This window comes from Elaeis guineensis, chromosome 14, assembly GCF_000442705.2.
Source record: "Elaeis guineensis isolate ETL-2024a chromosome 14, EG11, whole genome shotgun sequence".
Taxonomy (NCBI): Eukaryota; Viridiplantae; Streptophyta; class Magnoliopsida; order Arecales; family Arecaceae; genus Elaeis; species Elaeis guineensis.
Window position 1 is genome coordinate 56,273,135 of NC_026006.2, and position 24,061 is coordinate 56,297,195.

A 24,061-nucleotide genomic window follows, 5' to 3' on the forward strand; every position below is an offset into this window, starting at 1 on the left:
TGATTAGCGAGAATAACATAGATGTAGCACAACCCAATGATCTTCTAAACATATGCAAAGGAAGTATCTAATATACCCTTTGATCACAGGTTACAGCGAAACTAATACATGTGATTAGGATGCAAGAAAATACACTGTTCAGTGATGATAATATGCCCTTTGCTCACAGATTAGTGACTTGCATTTCAAAAGATTAGGTCGAACTGGAAGTTGCATCAACTTTCCTCCTCAAGTAATGATTTGTTTTTCAAAAGACTAGAATGAGTTGAAAGTTGCATAAACTCAACAATTAATGATTTGTTTTTCAAAAGGCTAGAATGAACTGAAAGTTGCATAAATTCAACAAGGCAGACATGAAGGCATTCTCTCCCCCTTTCTAGAGAGCATGTGTCCTCCATGGTCCATCCTGAACTCAAACTTACAAAAAATCATAAAGGACAGACTGCAGAAATACCAGCAAATTCAGATGTCAATTGTTGAGCCATTCAATACTATTGACAAAGAAGCAAACTCTCCAATGGAACAAAGGTTGGATTTTTTACATTCATGACAAGTAATCTGACATAGAAGATCTCTATGGTAGTAAACTACAGCGTACGTTCCAGGATGAAGGATACAAAAATAAGGCAGTGGCCCATAGGAACAAGGACATAAGAGAGCTGTAAGCACTTTACTGTTCTACATCTACTTATTTGTTTGCATGTGTGCCTTTCATTTGGTTGGACTGCTTAGATTAAAAGAACGGTCCAGGCGGTCCATGGGGGCCTGGAGGCCCACCAATCAAGGGTCCACAGCACTCTTGCAGCAAGCAGCAACAGCAAAGGAAGTAAAAGCTGCCAAAAAAAAAAAAGTTAGCGTCACAGAAGGACATCTTCAACCTACAGGGAGAAATTTCAGATCCATAGAAGTCATAATATTATGAGATAGATCTACATCAATGGCTGAGTCCAACAGTAAATGCCAATCACATAAACCATGTTTCCACTGCCAAATGATGGCCATATAACAAAAACAAAAATTTAAGGTAAGTAATTTTTTTTTTTTTAAATGCTTTGATGAAATCTAAATGCAGGAGAGGTTTTAGAGGGGAATAACAAAGACAGGAGATGGAAAGAGCCTAAAGTGAACTTTTCTGAATGACCTTGCATTAACAAGTCCCACCCCATCTAAGTATACCTCAGGTTCCAAGGTCTATCATAACTCACCATGAGCCTAGGAGGCCACAACAGCCAGGTCCTCCGAACGGTCCTCCAGGTCCAGGGCCCCAACCTGGGGGGCCACCAGGCAGAGGAAACCAACCAGGGCCACCAGGTCCTCCTGGACCACCAGGTCCCATCTTGATCTTCTAACAAGAAAAAAGACCACAAAGGAAGAAAGCAGGCAAACAAGGAGGGATGATGATGAATTGCTTTCAGGCTGCCCTGAGTGAATTTATAAAGCCGAGGAGTCGAGCAGATCAGCTTGCCTCACCTGCAAGCAAACTGCTACAGGCCTATCCATGACCCAACTATTCAACAACAACCAAATCCCAGCTGCTGGTCTCCAACTACATTTCAACAAAGTTTGGCATCATTGATTGGTAGCATCACAGGAACATGTATGGTGCAATACAGATGTCGATATATACATTAAGGGAAAAAGATAACAATATCCGGCCCGGAGTCATTATGTCTCAAAGAAGCCAAATAGCTATAAAACGATGGGTTTGGTTTACTAGAACCATCAACTACAATTGCAATATAAGAGCACCAAGCTCTACCCATTCACGAGGACTTTCGATTCTATATCCAAACATCACATGCCAAAAGATGTAGTCATCATCATAGATAATCGAGATATTGTGTCTGGAAAGATAGATAGATAGGACTACGCCTTGCCGGTTTTCTTCTTTCTTCGATAATAGAGCTATCTCCACGGCATTGATTGTACAAATTCGTAAAGAGGGCTGGATGAGTAGAATAAGGGAAAGCGGTTATATTTCAAAATAGGATAGGATAAGAGAATCCAAAGGACAAGAGAATAGGATAAAGTTAGACCTGTAACTATATCATCTCGAATTTCAAAATAGAATCCAATTATCTCCGCCAAACAAAAGTGAAAAGACCTCCAACTCAAAGTTCGATTGGATGATTTTTCATGTAGAACCCTAAAAGAAATTCAACCACTACTGATCGGTATATTTATTGCAATTATGCATGGATCAGATATCATGGTCAATTTAGAAGATTCTTCCGCAATGAACTCTGATAAGTGAGATTTCAAGCGATATATGACAGAAAAATTTTGTCATAATGGAAGTGGGGAGTGAAAATACCAATGCAGCCACAAGAAGAAGGCGCTCAAATGCGCTCACAATCTTATCATCACATCCTATTAGAGGATTCCAGGGGCCTTTCGGCACCAGAGCTATAGCTAGACCACAATACTGTTCCAAAGTTTTCTTTTAATCTTTTCTAAATGAAAAGAGAGAGGAGATATCCATGGCAGCCAACCATGGATGGACCCATACCCAATGTCCAGGCACCAGGGAACAATCTCAAAGTCTTCATCAGTAAACAATTTCTTGCCACCAATGATGCTTCTAGACACAAACCCAAACATCTCCAATGCGCTCGTTATGTTTTTTGTTGTGTTGTCAATTCCATTGTTTCTTGCATTTGGCATCGTAGATAAGGCAAAGCACTTTCTTTGAAACAAGCATCTAGTTCCATTCTTCCTTGTTTTTGTTAACAGAACTATACTCTCGCCCTGTACCACCGCATGCGATAAGCCAAACAAGCTTTAACCCAAGAAAAAGCTTCTGTCAGCAAGCTGATGTCCTCATCGAGCTTGAAACCGAGATTAGTGGTAGATCAATCGGAAAGGTTGAACCCACTTCCTTTTTGATATGGATGGAACCTTGTCAATTAATCAACCATTGACAAAGCTCCATCTCTTAGGGGGGAGATTTCTTTCCTTGGTCATTGATTGTTTGGAACCACGATGAATGGACCTCCTCTTTGACACCATCTTGTCATCCGACCAACAGCTTCGAGAACAGTTTTTTAGAACCTATGGATAAATATCATGAGAAAATTCTCATTGACTAATTTATCCATGTTCTTACGTTTTTCAAGATGAATAAGTTACTTTCCTATAGATAGCATTTACTCATGAAATGAAGAAAAATCTTACCCAGTCAAGGGATGTCTAAATCATTTTCCCATCAACTGAAAAAATAATCTTTCTAATTCATTCTTAATATATCTTTAACCTTATTATATAATATATTATTATAATATATTATAATAATATAATACTATAATAATAAGATAATAATTTAATATATTATAATATACTATAATATATTATTAATATAATATAATATTATATATTAATATAATAATAATATAACAGTATATTACTATATATTAAAATAATATATAATAATATAATATGTTTATATATAATTATATATACTAATATAGTACATTATATTATATAATATATATTATATTAATCTAAGATGTTAATATAATATATAATATATTATTATAATATATAATGATATAACAATATAAGATGCTATAATATATTATTATACATTATATTATCATAATATAATTATTATATTATATTATTATACATAATAACTAATCGAAGACCCGTGTGTTGCGCAGGGCCGAATGTAGAAAAATAAAACATATTGATTGCATCGTGTTAAATAGTTGCACTGAAAAAGTGTTCTTTCAATCTATTTGAGAAGCTGAGTTGGCAACACTCTAATACTTCCATCCATGTCTAATCCATTTTCAACTCTACGATCATATAACCCATAAGTACGTTACAATCCCTCAAATGACAAATCAAATATATCTAAACATGTACTATAACTATGCGAGCTAACATATTATTTTTTATTTTTAAAAATAATAACATGCTAATTTATTTTTTAAAAAATAATATTTTTATTATTTTTTAAAATAATATATTTTAAAATCTGAATCGATCTCCCGAATCAAATCAAACTTGATAAATTATCCACAAACAAAACATAGTACTCTATCGATTTTAAAGCAAAATCTCTGCATTTAACAGCCTCCGAGCAAAGGGGCGGGCTCGGTTCCGCCATCCACCCCTTGCTCGCCCATGGTGCCTTCATCACAACCTTTTCTCCCGGATCGGAGAGATAGAAAAGTCCGTAAATCCTCCACTTACACATTATCCTTTTTATATATCATTATTAATAAAATAATAATATTTTATTATTATTACTAAAATAATTTTTTATTATTAATCAAATAATAATAATTTATTATTAATCAATAACAATAATTTTTTATTCAAATTATTATTAATAATAAATTAATATTTTAAATTAATAATAATATTATTATTTTAAAAATAATTTTTTTAAAAATAATGTTTGATTATTATTTTTTGAAATAATTTTTTTAAAAATGATATTTTATTAATTTAAATAATATTAATTTTAAAATAATATCTTATTATTAATTTTTTGAAACAATTTTTTTAAAAATAGTATGTTATTATACAAATAGTATTTTTAGATTAATAATAAAAATATTATTTTTTAAAATATTTTTTATTATTATTTTAAAATTAATATTATTTTAAAATAATAATATTTAAATCATTATTAATAATAAAATAATAATATTTTTTTCTTTTTTCTCCCTTCTCAAATATATTTTTTCCTTTTTTTTCCTTCCCATCCCTTCCTCTTGCCGCCTCCCCCCACCCCCCGCCCCCACCGCATAAGGTCTAGGTCACTGCCGTCCGTGCCGACCCCACCACAGGCCCGCCCCATCGCTATCGTCGCATCCACCATCCGCATCGCACCAAGCTCCGTACGACCACCAAACTCCCTCCCCTCCCCCGACTCCATCACCACCAAACCCCCTCCCCTCCCTCGGTTCCAACACCACCAACCCCCCTCGCTTCACTTTGGAGCTTTCTAGCATCAGCACCAGCACCGATGATAATGGTCCCATCCTTTCCTCCTATCGCCTCCCCACAACCCCTGCCCTTGCCGTGCGAGGCTTACGTCGCGACCGTCCGCGCTGCCCCTATCACAGCCCCGCCCTATCGCCGTCCACACCACACCTGCCATCCATGTTGCACCTGCAGTTCACGCTGCATCTGACTTTGCACGACCACCAACCTCCATCCCCTCCCCCGGCTCCAGCACCACCAACCCCCCTCCTCTTCTCCAGCTCCGACACCACCAACCCCCCCTCACCTCACTTGAAAGCTTTCTAACACCGACTCCGCACGTGACCTGACGTAATTAATTTGCGCAAGGATTCTTAAATCCCGAAGCAAAAAACCACCGCCGAAATCGATGATAGATCAAAAGAAGATGAAGGCTGAAGGGGAGAAAGGTAGAGGTGATCGTTGGAGGTGTCTGACAATAGCATCGTCACGATCTTCATGGAGGATGCGAGAGAAGGAGCAAGAGCTCCTTAACCCAACCAATTAGAAGGCTTGAGCGATCGAATAAAGAAGCTTAGACGATGCGTGAGGTTTTGTAACCACATGCAACTCGCTCTTTCTTTGAAACCCTCCATGCAATCCATCTTTTTTAAGGTACACGTAGTACAACCAAACTCATCTGAGGAGCTGAGTTGGCAACACCACAATATCCCTCCATAGAGTATCATTATATATATATATATATATATATATATATATATATATATATATATATATATATATATGATATTTATATAATAAAAAATATTATAAAAAATATGGATAAATCTTAGTAACTTATTTAAAAAACTAATAATACAAAAAGATATGGATAACATATTCTTGAATCATTTTCTAATGCATAAAAAAAAATAAAAAAATTATTTTTACTTAAATATTGTTAAAAAAATTTTATCTAGAAAAATATAAATTCCTAAATAAATTTTTGACCTTCAAAAAAAACAAATCCTTAAGACTTCCTTCTTCCTGTTTGATCCTCTTGTGGATAAATTAGCTCTTTTTCTAAATAAAAGATGTCACCCGGAAGCTCATTTTCAAAATACAAAATGGAATGTTTGAGGAGATCTTTATGCCAAATTGCTCTTACCGACAATTCAAAATATTCTACTTGGGAGCATGCCTTAACCTCTCCCACATGACGGCCAACAAGAAATCTAATCTCAAATTCTTTCTATTTTGCTTTAATATTGCACGAACATCGATACCAACCTCCCACATACTCTCAATTGTCTGTTGCTTTATGTTAACATTGCATACTTACCTATACAGCAATTGCAGTAAACTAGCAGTCCAGCATGACAAAATGCCCAACTCCCAGAACTTATGTGGTCAAGTTCTAGTCGTAGCCAACATCTCCCAACCCAATAGCAGAAGACGACACACAAGAAAGCCTGGAATATTTCAGAGTAACTAAACACTCTACAGAGATATCTTTTAGACTCATGACTTTTTTGGGTAAGATTTAGACTAATGATTTTGTCAGACTACATGCAGAATTATTTTTTATTTGAAAGAGAGAGAATACATACTAGGAACTTTGAGCTTAAAAGATTCAGCAATCTTGTAACACTTGTATAAAAAGGACAGTGGATTGTTGCAAGTTTTTTTCCCTACCATCATTAGTGAATAAGGACATGCAATCACCAGTAACCTCTTAGTCACTTAATAGACTAATAGAAGCATGCTAATGATGAGATTTTGTCCAATTATATGCAAGAAGAAATACTTGACCTAGTATTGAATTGAAGGGACCACATGAGGTGCAGGAACAAGCATGTCCAAACCTCCTTGGCTATCAGTCCAAAATAGTATCGATCTAAAAGCTTTGACATGCCGTTCAAAACTTTGGATTGTAGGAATTGCAAATCTGTATGTATTTATTGACATGCAGGTAAGCAATACCCAGAGCAGCTTTGTAGAACAAGCAGCATCTCAAATTTCAGGTATGACATTGACTATCAGCATAGCCAACAACTGACAGCAGGCCTAGTAAGGAATTCAATCTGTTTCGCACAGCAATGCCAGTTGCATGACCAGCATCAACCTTATATTTTGCACTGCCAGGCTCTGCCACTCTCCCTATAGGTATTTGATGTTCCAAGCCTTCCATTTTACAGCCTTTAGTTTTCAAAAAATCTCTAGTTTTACTGCCCAGCACCTCTTAAGGAAAGAAGGAAACCTCATTTTCCTCGTTATTAATACCATATCCTGGGTAGTAAATGACAAGAATATAATTGCAAAATTTAAATATACATGCTACTCATGAACATGGCTACTTTATGTGAGTCATGCTGGCAGCTCGTCTATTTTCACTTCATGCGTACGCAAGGTTTGACATGGTTTTCAGCTTTGTGTGGTAGAGATTTCCGGAACATTCACAAAATAAATTATAGATGAGACTTCGGCTAATGATTAGTCGACATATAACTGTGTACAAATTATATTTTATGATGCAATTATGATACCGTACATGGTCTTGTAAAGTATAATGCAATACAGAGTAACATGAATTAGTAATGATGCGGCTATAATACCACACATAATCTTGTAAAGTATAATGCAATACAGTATAACATGGATTGTAATTTTGTACTATATTAGTACATAGTAGAGTATAGGGGTATCAAATTTGATCCAAACCCACTCAATCAGAATATGTAACCTGACATATGTAAATAGTTCAACAAATATGGCTCGTCTGTCTCATTGCTTTTGTTATATAATGACAGTTATACTCATTTCTTAATCCCAATAGCGAATCCTCATAGTCAAGAACAATATAATTTTCAACACATATTCTATGAAAAGTATCAAACCAAAATTTTGATATTAACCTCCAAAGGGCTTCCGCTCTTTCAAATGGTAGACCAGCATAATCTTCATTTTTCAGTACCATAAATTTATCGTCCAAGATAGAAAGATGTTGTGCCATACCATGTTCCGGTTTCATTTTATATTCCATAATTGATTGAAACATATCTCTGTCATGTTGACCTCTCAAAGCACTTCTTTATCCGTTTCGTTACAACCATTTTTCATCATAAAATAAACATATATATTAGATTTAGCAACTCATACAATCTAAACTCATAGGGTCAAAGAAAATAAACTTAAACTATTCCAACCAAAATCATGCTTTTTTTGTTTTTAATATGTGTTGAAAGAAGAGACAGTTGGCATCTCTCTTGATTGGACAGGAACAGCCTTTGGGCTTTCCTATTACACACAACGGTTAAGGCTCCATGCTCCGGCGGATCTTACCTGTTTTTTTTTTATTTATACAATTGACCAATAAAATCCCTTTAACTTCAAACCTTCATAACTTTTAGTGTAGTTATCCAAATTTGATGTTCTTTATATCGATGGAAAGCTTATTCAGAGAACTTTCAAATGGTATAAGTCTCATTATTTATTTCGTATTGTGCATAAAGAAAAACAACTCAAAAAACATGGATCCTAAAACGAAACCGAAACTTATTTGGATTATAACTTCGCTTGCACACATCCATTTGAGACGAAAATTTTCAGAATTAAATAACTACTCAAGGGCTACAACATAACACAATATTTGGATGACTTTACGTTGAGATGCCATGATGTGGTTCTTAAAAGCTTTAAAGTGAGAATTTTTCAAAAACATGGCAAACATGCACTTAATTAATCAACAAATACTACGAAAATCATCCATAGAAGCCATGGATTCAATCTATAGGCTCTAATACCAATGCCGAATATGAAACAAGTAAGTTTTAGGATTACCTCTTAATTGAAATTTGGACCGAAAATAACCATGATCAAACCACGTGCTTGCATGGGACTCGTGTGTGATTACACAGTTGAAAAACACTCAATTTTCACACCCCAAATGCTCAGTTTACCAAGATTGGAAGAGATTCCTGGATGGTTTTTTTGGGAAACAGTTAAGAGAGACACCCCCATTATTTTTGTTAGAGAGAGTCTTTTGTATCTCATGTGGGCATATCATCGACGGACCCCATCCAATTTCCAACAGAAAGTGATTCCCAAAGCAAAACTTTTAAAAAGACAACCACATCAAGCAATAGCAGTATAGATTCAAACATTTCAAATAGTTCTCCATAATATCACTAAGCATTGCTTCATGGCTCATGTGTTTAGGAAAAAAAATGTTAGCAAAGGGATAAAGGCTATCATGACGGAATCAAAAAGGTTATCCAAATATCTGCAAACTTTTCTCACTTTTTTTTTTTCATTTTTCTTTAGAGAAAGTTCAGAAAATAGCAAGCAATATAAAGAACAAAGCTAAGTCATGTCAAATATACAGATTAAAAAGTGAGGCCTCAGATCAGCATTATGGCACATTCATCCTTGCCAACAACAACCCAGGCTAGTAAAAGCTGGTGCGCAAATGTTGTTGGGGCTCATGGCTATGTCTATCATCAAAGGCAAAAACCATGAAAAGCGCAATTTGATCAAACAAGCTGATGTCATTTTTATCCCAAACACACGTATAAACCCACTAGCACAAACATAAAACTGAAGGCATACTGCACCATAAAATAGACAGGATTAAATTCCAATACTTCGGGGGAAAAAGCCTTCACCTATAATACAAACTAAGACTTAATTTCTTACCCATATAAAAGTCACTGATGAGATAACTCAGGTAAATTTCTGAAATAAATTGAGTTTGATGTGAAGAAAAAAATGGAAAATCAACTTTTCATTTAAAAAATCTCAAAATAAGGAACAGACACATCTCAAATGAAAATCTGTGAACTCACTACAATAATCATTATATTGGATTTCATGATAAACACATATCAGGATTAGGATTTTTAAAAAATAAAATAAAAATTGTAAAATTCAATTTATCCTGAAGGGGTAGATAGAAGCAATATGCATGTAGTTGTTATATTTTCATGTCTTTAAAAGATATGGCTCTTTTATTTTATGTGAGGGACTGCAACAATGTTTTCTAATATGAACTGTATGATCACTTTCATGTGGTCTCCACTTCTTTAACAACATCTTACATGCGATTGGCCTAGGAAACTGGTCCACTAAACCTTCAAAAATTGAATTTTCATCTCAAGAGGGCATCAAGTAGATTACATAGTCATATAATCAACTATAAGCATAATGATGAATGAAAATATATCAACAAAAAGTAATAGTTAAACTTGCCTGAAAGCAATGGTACCAATCAGGACTATAAATCCTGTGGGATGAAGGTGTCCCGATATCTCTATGGAACAGGATGTCCCATCCTGTCCCTGTAGTTGTTCTAGTCATGCATCCCAATAGATATCCTCCGTTTCTCTCCCCTTTTTCTTTCTTTTCTTTTCTTTTTTCTTTCCTTCATTCTTTTTTTTTTCTTTTTCTTCTACCTTTCTTTCTTTTCTTTTCTTTTTCTTTCTTTTTCTTATCCCTTCCTTTTTTTCTTTTTTTTTTCTTTTCTTTTTCTTTCTCTTTCCTTTCTTGCTTCGCTCATTTCTTGTCCTTTTTCCTTTTTTTCTTTCATTTTTCTTCTTCTTCTTTCATTTCACTTTTTACCTTTCATCTTCCTTTCATTCATTCCTCTTTATTCTTCTCTCTCCACGTGGATGGGTTTTGGAGTCTCGACCCCATCTCCGTTTCATTTTCTCATAGGAATGGGAATGGGATGGCCAAGACACCCCCGTCTTGTCAGGACATAAATTCTTGGAAGATAGCATGACTTTAGACAGAACATGGAAGGCAAAATAAGATATAAAAAGGCCATTGTGTCAGAACATTTCAAAGATATCCCTGTCAGAACATTTCAAAGATATCCCTGGTAGCACTTCTGATGACTGTTGAAATGACATAAGTAAATAGTTCAACAAGTATGACTTTTGAAAATAAACGAAATGACTCTTTGCAGAAAAATGAAACAAAATTTACTTAGGTCATATCAATGATCATAGATGAAAGTGATTCCCAAAGCAAAAATTTTAAAATGACAACCATATCAAGCAATAGTAGTATAGATTCAAAGATTTCAAATAGTTCTCCATCATATCACCAAGCATTGTTTCATGGCTCAGCTGTCTAGGGAAAAAAATGTTACAAAGGGATAAAGGATATCATGACTGAAATATACCGATTAAAAAGTGAGGCCCAGATTAGCATTATGGCACATTCGTCCTTGCCAACAACAACCCATGCAATAGTAAAACCTGGTGCATAAATGTTGTTGGGGCTCATGCCTATGTCTATCATCAAAGGTAAAAACCATGAAAAGTACAATTTGATCAACTAAGCTAATGTTATTTTTATTCCAGATAAACACGTATAAACACACTAGCACAAAAGTAAAACTGAAGACATACTGCATTGGAAAATAGATAGGATTAAATTCCAGACACTTCGGAGGAAAAAGCCTTCACCTATAATACAAATTAAGACTTAATTTCTTACCCATATAAAAGTCAGTGATGAGATAACTCAGGTAAATGCTTGAAATAAATCGACTTTGATGTGAAGAACAAAACATTTGTATCAAAAATCTCAAATAAGGATAGACACATCTGAAATTAAAATCAGTGAACTCACTACCATAATCATTATATCAGATTTCATGCTAAAACATTTATCAGGATTCAGATTTTAAAAAATAAAATAAAAATTGTCTAACTCAATTTGTTCTGAAGGGGTAGATAGCAGCGATATGCATGCTGTTGTTATATTTTCATGTATTTAAAAGATATGGCTATTTATTTTATGTGAGGGACTGCAACAATGTTTTCTAATATGAACTGTGTGATCGCTTTCATGCAGCCTCAACTTCTTTAACAAGATTGTTTACATGCAATTGGCCTAGGAAATTGGTCTAGGAAACCTTCAAAATTTGTATTTTCATCTCCAGAGGGCATTAAGTAGATTATGTTGCCATATAATCAACCATAAGCATCATGAAGAATGCAATTATATTGGTAAAAACTAATAATTAAGCTCGCCTAAAAACAACAGTAGAAATCACAACTTCAGACAAAACATGGAAGTTAAAAATACTGGAAAAGATATGAAAAAAAATGGTATTGTATGACAACATTTGAAAGATATCCTCGGTAACACTTTTGGTGACTGTTGAAATGACATAGGTAAATAGTTTGACAAAAAATATGGCTCTTGAAATGAAGGTAATGACTCTTTGTGGAAAAGGAAACAAAAATTTACATTAGGTGATATCAATAATCAAAGGTGAAAATGATTCCCAGAGCAAAAATTTGAAAAGACAACCATATAAAGAAATATCAGTATAGCAAAAATTTAAAAAGACATCCATATCAAGAAATATCAGTACAGATTCAAACATTTTAAATAGTTCTCCATCATATTACTAAGCATTGCTTCATTGCTCAGGGGTTTAAGATAGATAATGCTACCAAGGAAATAAAGGATATCATGACGGAATCAAAAAGGTTACCCAAGAACCTGCAAACTCTTCTCCATTTTTTTCTTTTTCCTTTTTCAAAGAAAGTACAGAAAATAACAGCAATATACAGAATAAAGCTAAGTCAAATATACAGATTAGAAAGTGAGGCCTCAGATTAGCAATATGGCAGATTCATCCTTGCAAACCACAACCCAGGCAATAGTATAACCTGGTGTGCAAATGTTGTTGGGCTCTTGCCTGTGTTGATCGTCAAAGGCAAAAACCATGAAAAGCACAAGTTGATCAAACAAGCTAATGTTATTTTTACCCAAAATAAACACATATAAATCCACTAGTACAAACATAAAACTGAAGGCATACTGCACTGTAAAAGAGATAGGACTAAATTCCAGACACTTTGAGGAGGAAAAGCCTTCACCTATAATACAAATGGAGAAAAGTCACCAATAAGATAACATAGGTAAGTGCTTGAAATAAATTGACATTGACATGAACAATGAAATGGAAAATCAACTTCGTATTAAAAACCTCAGAATAAACATAGACAAGTCTCAAATGAAAATCTAGGAACTCACTGCAATAATCATTATCTTGTACTTTTAGAAATATATAAGCAAAGTTCGCAATCTTGGTACAGAACCCCATATCAATACAATCTTGGTACGGTGTCGGTACACCTACTACGGGGCTCGGTTTGGTTTACCTAACTAGATAGGCTCCCCTTAGCGTGCATTGGTATGATATTGTATGCGCGATATCCGTTGATATAGATCAGTACAGTGCACTATACATATGAGGATTCAGATTAAAAAAATAAAAATAAAAATTACCTAAATTGATTTGTTCTATAGGTGTAGACAGCCGCCAATATGCATGAAACCAATAGAGCTATTTTATTTTATGTGAGGGACCACAAGAAAGTTTTCTAATATGAACCATGACTTTCACATGGTCTCCACCTCTTTAACACAACAGCTTACATGTAATTGGTCTCGGAAACCTTCAAAAATTGTATTTTCATGTTGCGAGGGCATTAGGCAGATGCCAAATTCCAGTGAGTACTCTGATTGAAAAAAATATGGAGTTGAATAAAATAAAAGACGGTTCTACTAGTTATCTCACCATCTCAATAAGATTCCCAAATCCATAGATCAGCACAGTAAGGCGTATAAAGCAGAGGAAATGAATCATAGTTCACTCTATTCTGGTTAAAGTTGATCATGGATTCCATTATTAATATGGTAAAGATCGGAACCTAGCAATGGCTTCAAATATAACATCACTATAATGTATTTTGCTGCTCTATGTTTCTTGAACTAATGAGGCAACACAGGAATGATGTTTATGCCACCTAACAAAACAGAGTTGAGTAATGACCAACTTGATTATTACAAGCAACGTTTTTGACCTCGTCAATACAGCTCTGAAAGTACGATGGACGCATAGATTGATATCTATGATCGTATCCTTAGATGAAACTATCTCCATACTCACACACTATCTTAATGAAAAATAATAGATGAGAAGGCTAGCATTAGAAAATATCAAGCAAGAGTCGTCAGCGATCTAAAAGTGTGGATTGTTCTACTGCGGACTAAATTGTTAATTTTTTCTACAGATTAATAAATCGGTATAGAATCAAGAAAGATGAACTCCGACGCATCCCTGATAAATTTCCAACGCAAGAAATGGAAAGGAACGATTTTTTGTTGGAAAAAAAAAAAATCATATGTACACTTCCGAATACGAGCGAGTAGAGGGAGACAGCTTACAGTCGATTTCACTTTAAGGTCTCCAATCTTTACCGCTGAAGAGAGAACTAGGGAGGATCACTTCTCGTTCGCCTCCTCTTTGGGCTTGGGATCCATATACCAGTGAACGGCAGCAACATTAGGGATGGCAAAATCATTTCGATCCGTTGAATATATATTCTATCTAAATTTGATTAAATTTAAAAAATAAAATTTGACAGAATTTAAATTTAAATTTGGATAAAATTTGAAAACTATAAGAGTGTGGATAGTGCTATTTTCTATTCAAATTCGAACACGAATCTACCGGTATGGATAATATTCGAATATATATATTTATAATTCTATTTTGATAATTTTATTTTGATTGATAATATGTATAAAATTATTTTGATTATTTATATGTTCCATGTTGAATTGTAATTTTATTTTTATGTTTGATTTTTATAAATTTGGACTTATAAATTATGTTTTATGTTGAATTGATAATTTTGTATTGGTTGATAATATGCATAAAATTATTTTGATTGTTTATTTTTTTTTGATATGGGATAGGTACAGTGCGGGTATGGGTTGGATATGGAAAAATAAATTATCCGTGGGTATCTCCGAACTCATTGGATATGGAGATGGATATCTCTTTTCTTATCCGATCGGATATTGGGTAGGATTTGGGTATAAGGTATTAAGTTCGGATTTGAGGATAAATAGTATAATATCCGATCCAAATCCTACCCACTGCCATCTCTATGGAGCACCTATTGCTGAAAAGAGAACTAGGGAGGATCACTTCTCGTTTGCCTCCTTTTTGGGCTCAGGATCCATGTCAGCAAGCGGCAGTGGCACCGGCAAATGAAAACGAGCCCAAACTCTATTAGGACTGCAAATGGTCCCTACCCTATTAGATCCAACTTGATAAGTATTTGAAGACTTGTGGGTTGGATTGGGATCAGAAATTAGATCCGATCTAAAATCAGGATAGATTTTAGCTCCCATGTTTTCAATCTGATCTGACCAGATAGCGCACATATGACTCAGGTTTGATTTGGGTCAATAAAAATGGAGCTCCAACCCAACCCAAATCCGATCCTGCTCTCTGCCCAATCCAAAAATCATACAGATCTCCTTCTCTTTTATTGCAAATATCTTTCCCAAATGGACTGCCATTGCAACTAATTCATCTTTAGTCATCTTAGCAACCCCATCTCTTCTTAGTTTTCACTTAAGTATATTTGAATATTCATAATTATTTGCTTTGTTGAGTATGTATGTACGTACGTAAGTTTTGATTACTTGAATATAGTTATAAGTTTCTAATTAAAAAACAAAATTTTATATTCAATGACATGAATATGATTATATATATATCAAGGTTTTTAGTTTTGATTAAAATTTTTAATCATTTAATATTTAATCATCAATTGTTATCTTTTATATATAAAAAGAATAACTAGGCGCCTGACTCAAATTATAAATCTAAGACCATATGATCCTAACCCAAACTCGAGTATTTTAAGCCGGGATCATGTTATAACCCGACCTACTTAGCTAATAAGATTGGGTCTGAATCCAAAATCATGACCGGGATATGAAATCTAATTGGATTAGGATTAAAAATACTCTGACCCAACCGACCTATGTGCAGCCCTAATCAGAAAATGCTACTGATGCAAATATTTTTATTAATGTTATTAAAAATATTAATTAATAAATATTTTAGAAAGGAGTTGAACTTTTGACATTGGTAGAAGCCCAAACGCTATGGACTTTGGATGTAAAGATTGTTAGAACCCACGGTCAGTCCATATGAGCTTGTACAAGTGGGCAAACTCCAAGATGACTTGGAATTCAGAATGGGGCCATTGGGGATGGGCTGAGGCCTAGAGCAATATGACTTGACCTAGCCTGGTCCAAAATATTTTTCAAAAGCTACGCAAGCAAAATGCTGATAAATTTTGAAGCAAGTTGAAAAGCAAGAACAGATAAAATAAGAAGGAATATTTTGGGCAGCATTGCACCATAGTTCATGAAAACATTGAAGCCAACTGGACCAGACCTGGTCCATATCTAGCCTAACTCAACCCAACCAAATCTACCTTCAGGTACAACATAACTTACAACACCCAGCTTCACTCTTTTCAAAGAGCACCGGCAATCTTGTGATCCAACCAAAAAAAAAAAAAAAGGTCATTGGCAAATTTGGAACATAAATTCTTTTAGAATGAACCAGGTGGAGTTCAACATACAGGAAATTATTGGATTCACCGGCCGATCCATTTGGGTCACACTAAGACAACACCATGCATATAAAAATCAACATAACAACATATCTGATGAAATAATACAACTACAGCAAATCGAAAACATTAAGAACCAGCTTTTTCTTGGCAACAGCACTAGGTGTGGTGGAGCACATGTGAAGGTGTTCAGCTGCCCATGAATGCAGATGTTTTGAGAAACTGAATCCGATCACCGAGGAAGCACTGGAGGAGCAACCACTCGAGTGTTGTAGGACTGGCAGTGACCGCACTTCCGGCCAATGACATGAAAGAAGACTTCAGTCGTATCATTGCAGTCATTGCAGAGGATCCACACCTATAAAATCAACAGATGTTCAAGCTTCTTGTTGTGGAAATCATGAAAATATAATAGCCAAAGGGAAACAAGACTTCATGGCCAAATTTCAGAATTAAGCTCCATCTGGTGGGTCTGGATACGGATAAATTTGGCCACAGCTACGGACCATGAGACCTGAAGAGCTCAGAGATGATAGTTTCTAGCCCAAGTGCCTGGATAAGACCCCAATGGCAGCCATCTGTTTTAATTTGCTTCTACCTAAATAACTTGTTGAATCAGTTTCAACTGGGTCCAGAGCAAGATCAATAGGATTGTCACGTCAGATTCATACTAGCACTGACCTATTTCTACTACACCCATCTAGCAAACATTGCACTTAAACAAACTGCAATACCAGTACACCTGTTTCTTAGAAGCTTTGACAAGCAAAAATATCCAAAAATCTTACTGTTTTTGTGAAATTCTTCCCATGGTAACAAGGTAGGATGGACCAGAAATATGCCTTGGATGATGATAGTAAATGGTCTGGTTTAGGAATTCACTGCTAATTGATGGGCAAGGCATCAATGCCATGCACACAGTTGAGTCAGAACTCACCGGTTCTTGGAGCGTGATTTCATCATTGAACTTGGGAAGATCATCAGAACCTCCATAAAGAACAATGTGGATGTAACTGAGATTGATGTTGACAAAATAGACTGAATCATTGTCCAAGGCATATTAACTTTTTTCTGAAGAATGGAAGGGTTTAAAAACTCAAGAACATAATTTTTTCTAGACAACTGTGTGATTGATAGGGACCATTGTGTTAAACATGCCTATCAATTAAGAAAACCCGACAGACACCTAGAAAAGAAGTAACAGATAAAGGAAATAATGAAGGCAAGGACCTTCTTGTGCCGATAATTCTCAGGCATGAGTGTTGCTTCAATCTGCGGAAGTAGAAAATTAGTCAGTATGCTGATGTAGTTGAAATTAACTAACAATGCGCGTGAACATGTAAATTTAAGAGGAAACTTATGTAAATTTAAGAGGAAACTTAGATCTGACTCATTCACTTGGTGCATCAGGTCTGGTTCTATCTTCAGTTGGATCTGAGTTGAGAAGGTTGGACCTAGACCTTTGAACAATTCTATCAAGTCTACTTAGGTACAGCAGGTGGTTTAATTCTGAAAGTTTTGTATCTGTTCAGATTCTGATTCAGATCTCTGAGCTTGCCTTCTAAGAGTAGTACTCTTATTAAAATTGATGTATTGAGAACTTGTCATTCTGATAAGCAGGATTTTTGCTTCCTTTTTTTTCTTGACCATGTAATATGTTAGCTAGCAGAGGTCATGGCACTTTTTCCATCCACTGTAGCAAATTAATGTGACCTTTTTTGATTCAATTCATTCCACTGTATCAATGAGTAATACTCTTTTCTCTTTTTTATTTTCTTTTTATTTTCAAGGAATTCAGTGCAATTGCCACCTTCTGGTCCAAACTGCAATAGTTGCCGCCATATGCACTGAGAGGGTTCACTAAGGGAACCTAGTTTTTCTCATCGCACATTCAAATTTTTGTGTTAATAATTTATTCTTCTTGAGTTGGCTCTACCTTTTGCATCATAGTTTGACGTTCACTGCACCTATGAAAATTTTCACACCAAGTCAAAACCCATTTTGATTGCTCATCAAGACCCATTCCCAACCGGTGTCCATGAGCCATCTAACAATCTTCCTTAACAGTCATGTCCTTACAAAGGCACCATGACCTAGATATTGCTGATACACAATTCATCTCTACTTTTTACTTCATTCAATTCCTTGTCCAAACCAAGATTATAAATCTCGTGGGATAGGACTATCCCGGTTTTTCAATAGAACGGGATGCGTCACTGTCCCGTCCTGTCCCTACACTTGAGATAGAGGATGTCTCAAGGCATTCCGATCGGAATGTTGAGATGTTAGCGGGATGGCCTATCCCAACATATGGGATGGTACGCCGTCCCGATGTCCCATGGGATGTCCTGCTGGAATCTGAATCCTTGATCCAAATTATACACCACAATCACCCTTGTTCAACAAAGTTCCCTTTTACTTTTGCTCCACAAAATTCTCTCTTATTTGCTAGAGGCATGCCCAAAGTGTTTCATTTCTTTTCCTCTTTCATATCAAAAACTTTGTACCTTGGTATTCACCTGCTTCATTCTTCCACTTCGTTAACATCTAACAGACTAAGACTTTCACTCAAATGACCTAATATTGTCTACTTGAATAGAACAACAAGAACAAGATTAACACAACAAGAGTGCCTTTACTTGACATCTTTGCAGTAAGAGCTGTGACACCTTTTACAAGGGCTGTAAATTTTTGTGCTACTACCAAACTGGCACGAGTAATGCATGTTAAAGAAAAATATACAAATAACCAAAAATGCAAATAGACATGTATTCTCAAAATAGAATAGGAAAAAATTAAAAAAGGCAAAAACTTTATAGTACAAAAAAGTATTAATTAAAATAAAAACATAAACATAATATAATGAAACAAAAATGAACAAAATTTAAAATAAGATAAACATATTAAAAGATAAATAAATTATTCTAATTTTCCATGTTGGCTGCTCTTTCCTCTAGATGCCCATAAAAATGGCGCTCTCTCCTAGAAATATTACTGAATAGATTTATAAAAGGTGACATTATCTTCTTTCTAGTGGAGGTCATTAACAAATTATGAGATAACACTCTGACCACCATTTCCTCAGCTTCATTTAATAGGGCTTAGAAGTAGGTCTGGTTTGTTTGGAAAGAACTCAAAGAAGAGAAGGCTGGATATTTAGGGCCTGATTGTTTAAAAAATAAAGATGGGGATAGATTTGTTTTCAATTGATAATCTCTTTTGGAGCATAAAGGTAGTTTAAAATTAACTGTAGAGGTTTTTTGGTTATAAAAGTAGAGAGATGAAATAATACGGGGAAGTTTCCGCTTTCGCTCCTCTCTCTCTCCCTTACACTAAGCCTAGGGAATGAACAATTCGGGTCATGGACTTTGTAACTAACTCGTTTAATTTGCATACACCCTGCCTAAACCCCATGTAAACCAACTTGCTAGCTTGCATGTCCAAGTGCTTGGGCTTAGGTGAGCTACTTGGATTTTAAGTAGGGCGCTAAAGGCATACCTTTGCTTTAAGTGGTTAAATAAGCATCTTAAACAAGCACTTAAGGACAATGCTTACATTATTCATGTTTATTCTCATCATTTCATGGAATATCCAGATGCTCAGCTCCGCCAATATTTCTCTTTAAGAGTTCTTCAGTCAATGTCACTCTTAATCATCCTGTAGCAACCTGTTTCTTCATATGGATAATGGTCCAACTTCCCTCTTTGCCAGTACCAAGAGTGCACAAGGAATGCTATTGATCATACTTGAGCAATCAGTATCACAGTTTAGTGGTCGATTCCATCTTCTCTTCCTTGTATTCTTTTCCTTTCAAACACCAGACCTCCATCACATCTTATGTTTACAATAGAAGGGACAAAAGTCATTCTTCTGTTTCTTTTCTAATGCTGTGTATGCTGCTCAATTAGGAAGGTCAAATTTTACATACGTGGCACAAGGAGCTATGGAGATGCGTTGGTGAGAGCTTTCAACATCTAATGACAAATTTGCAGAAATTTTTAATATACAATATCTTTTTTTGTTTTTGATATGGAAAGATCTATGATCCCTTAAAAATCTAAATATCTAAATGTGTTTTATTAAATATTTGAAAAATGGTCTATGACTGCAACTTTAAGTGATGTATAACAGAAGAAAAAAGGATGCCATGTAGACATGCACAGTAGTTGAGTTCATCCGCACCTCCTCATCTAATTTCCTCCAAGTTCTTGACATGTCAATCACTGACTTGGAGCATATTGGACATGAGTATCTGCATGCCATAATTAAGTGAAAAGAATAAAGATGATAATTGCACATACAAATGCTAAATTCAGAAACAAAGTGCCAAAGTGAAATTAGAAATCAAATGGCATCGAGAATTACTTATCATGCTTTATCATCTCGTGAAGACAGTGTGAATGCATTGTATGCCCACAATTCAGAACCGTTGTTTCTTTCAAGGAATCAAAAAGATACTGCAGGATAACAACTAGCATCAGGAGATTAAAAAATTCATAAGACAAGAGAAGCATTTTCCAGTATAGACCTCATAACAGATGGAGCAATGGTGCCTCATTGAGTTTTCCACACATGCATGCTTATCACGCAAATCAATAGAGTAGCAGGATCCTGTATTTTACCAGGATAGTCAGCAGACAGATTGTATAACTTGAAAGGAGTCAACATATAACAAAGCAATAACTATAAAGATGTGGCTTTTATAGATAGACATATGTTTATAGCCAGCAAGAATCAAACATTGAGCTAGGTGGTAAAAGTAAATGCATATACTGTCATTCTGAAATTCATTCTTTTAAATAAGAAATACTGGCCAACTTTTGAGCTGAACTTCGTCAAACTTGCTTTTTGATGTTCTAGCATTGATTGACTCAGTCAAAACATTTAGCTAGCATATCATGATTCGCACGCCAATAGAAAGGTAGAGCTATAAATCTGATTTTCTTCATCCAGCTACTTTTTTTTTTTTTTTGTGGGGTGGGTGGGGGGTTCTGGTTGCTTTTCTGGAACAAGCTACTTTCTCTATACAAGAACAGTTTATCTTAACTAGAATCAAAAATTGAAGAAACTTTTCAATGGTAATAAACTTGATAAATATAATGAACAAAAGAAACATAATGCCGGCAAAATTTTCAGCCACATCCTCTTAATGATTATTTATTTTTTGCAGAATTGTGAGAGTGGAATAAGGTCTTTGGTTGGTTGACAAAATAAAGTTCTGTTTTTGCAGACTAATGGTGAGGTAAACTTCATATTTGCAGTCTTTTCTGAGTAGCTTAGTAAGAAGACTTCAGTGGCATTGTGAACCATTATGGTTCTATTAATTGGTCTTCCTTGCTACACAAATAAGTGAATGGACTGGAAAAGGACAACTTACATGGATGCTTAGCAAATTTAAGGCCGATCAGCAAATTGAATGAAGTTAAAGTCTGTGCCACAAGAATAAGAGCATATGAGTGTTCATCACTAAAAAGAAATGCCTATATTTGTGATTGGAGTGAGTGGCCATGGTAAGAAATCATGGCACCTACTAAAGGGCTGAACGGACTAAACAGAAGCACAAGGAGCCCAAACCTATAAGGACTGGCAATCAAGCACCCTAGACGCAGGTATAAAGCAGGCCAAGAAGAGCAGAAGACCTGATTAGAGAAGGACTATAATCCCTTTAAGAACTCAAGAAGAGCAAGGATGTTGAAGTGTATCGAAAAGAAAGGAGGGGTGGAGCTATTTCGTTGGTAGATCTATGCATATGGAATTGGCACCACTCAGTTTCCCTTCTTTATGTCATTGATAAGCATTCACTGGTACTGTGCTTACTACAGTATGGCTACAATAATCTCCAAATCACTACTAGTGTATAACTGTATATACATGCTACAGTAGTATTTACCACTGAAGAAGTGCTTAGCAAATCCTGAAGTATGACCAAGTATATCAACTATTTAATCACTCCCAGTTCCTACTGGCAGACAATACCAGAATTTCCATCAAAAGTCCACATCAAACTCAGGAGACAGATATTTTCCTTCAGAAAAATATAAAATCAAGTTAGTAGAACAAAATATTTTCCTTTACAAGTCAATTGTTCTTACCATGAGCAAACATGCCCAATGTAAGCTTGTACTCTCTCAGAATACAGTCGAAAATAGAAAATTATAAGACTTATCGCATCACAAATCAGACCAAAATGCGAAATGAATAAATAGTATGCTCCTGCTCATAAAACTCCATAAGAGAAATCAGATTAAATTTAGATATGTGATTAGGAGGAACTGCACATACCACACTTCTGACAATGGAAAAAGTTCTCTTTCCCACCAACTCTGTTTACATATATCATGATTTGGATCAGTCTACTAGCTTCATAATCACATTAATTAGTACATTAAAATTTAAAAATTGGAAAGGAAGTAAAGAAATCACTAACCTACAGATACCACAGTCATTGCAATGATACTGTCTTTTCTCAATCTGCAAACAACAAATTATTAAAAAAAAAAATCCTTATCACATCTCCGCCAATCAAAAGCTTCTGCCTCGAACAATAATATCATCCAATAGACTCACATCATCATCATAGAATTTGCACACTCCACAGAAATACTGCCCCATATTTACCCCGCAGTTCGAGCACACTTGTGCAACCTAAAAAGGAAGAATGCCCGCCCAAATCTTATTAAACTCAACTACCAAAAAAAAAAAAAAAAAGAAAAAGAAAAAAAAGACAACAACAGTAACACTGCAAATTTGAGCTAACTATTGACACTTACTGGCTGCTCAGTGTCACAGATCACACAAATTACCTGCAATTTTTTTAAAAAAAACAAAATAAAATCTAAATGGGTCATTCCAGAAACATATATATCAGAAATCAAACAAAAAAAAAATTCAAAAAAAAAAAAAAAGAAGTCGAACAAAACTCACCCTCTGAACATCGTGACGGCAGATCTCGTGGCGATCATTCTGAGTGCACAAATAAAGCAAGAAATCATTGGAGCTCATACAAGTGCATCGATACTAACTAAAACTTATGTTTAATGATCTAAACATTAAAAAATAATTTTGTAAACAAGAGAAGGAATCGATTTGGGTTACCGTGGACTCGTTGTGGCAGTGGCGGCAGGGGAAGATCTCGTTGCAGCATGGGGCGCGAATCTTGCACCTCCTCCTGTAGTGCTTGCATCTGATCCAAAATTCGAAATCAAAAGCATTAACGAAGAAGCAAGAAAAATAACTCAAAGAATGTCAAAGATACTAAAGAAGAGAAGAGAAGAAAACCCGTAGCCCATCCTCCCGAATTCCACCCGACCGTTGTTCTCACCGGAAGACTCCATTTGTGAAGCCCACAGAAGAAGAGAGCACCCTGAGAGCACATATATAGTAAGACAACAATATTACGTATAGATTGTATTGAATAATGGGAGAAGATGAAATAGAAAACAGGGTTGGGGACCGGGTCGTTATCCGTGATAAGGAGTGAATGCAGAAAAAAAAAAGAAGGGGGATAAGCGGTGCTGGTATAGAGAATAAGAAAAATTCCCACTGGCTGGGATTAATTAAAGGAAGTAAAAAAGAGGAGAATTACCGGCAGGAGTGAAATTGGAAAGAAAGAAGCCGGAAGCAATAATTTTAAATCCCGGTCTTTGTTTTTTTTTAAAAAAAATTAGAGTAGGCTTTTG

The 24,061-nt window shown here is 35.3% G+C and overlaps 1 protein-coding gene, 1 long non-coding RNA gene and 1 other non-coding gene across 3 annotated transcripts; 1 reads left to right on the plus strand and 2 right to left on the minus strand.

Moving 5' to 3' along the window:
- Positions 1-518: 518 nt before the first annotated feature.
- On the minus strand, positions 519-14,181 carry LOC105057709 (uncharacterized). The gene is made up of 3 exons (XR_834022.3): positions 14,167-14,181; positions 1,206-1,546; positions 519-833 (listed from the first exon to the last, which is right to left on the minus strand). It is a non-coding gene; the product is annotated as an uncharacterized lncRNA (long non-coding RNA).
- Positions 8,150-8,267, plus strand: LOC114914810 (U6atac minor spliceosomal RNA). The gene has a single exon (XR_003802599.1). It is a non-coding gene; the product is annotated as a U6atac minor spliceosomal RNA (small nuclear RNA).
- Positions 14,182-16,332: 2,151 nt separating the features above from the next.
- On the minus strand, positions 16,333-23,829 carry LOC105057710 (E3 ubiquitin-protein ligase MIEL1). Its single transcript, XM_019854658.3, has 12 exons — positions 23,661-23,829; positions 23,478-23,565; positions 23,307-23,345; positions 23,153-23,185; positions 22,950-23,027; positions 22,810-22,853; positions 22,665-22,705; positions 20,911-20,993; positions 20,748-20,839; positions 20,565-20,634; positions 17,613-17,654; positions 16,333-16,740 (listed from the first exon to the last, which is right to left on the minus strand). The coding sequence occupies exons 1-12, from the start codon at positions 23,714-23,716 to the stop codon at positions 16,615-16,617; spliced, it is 792 nt and encodes a 263-aa protein (XP_019710217.1). The 5' UTR covers positions 23,717-23,829; the 3' UTR covers positions 16,333-16,614.
- Positions 23,830-24,061: the final 232 nt, after the last annotated feature.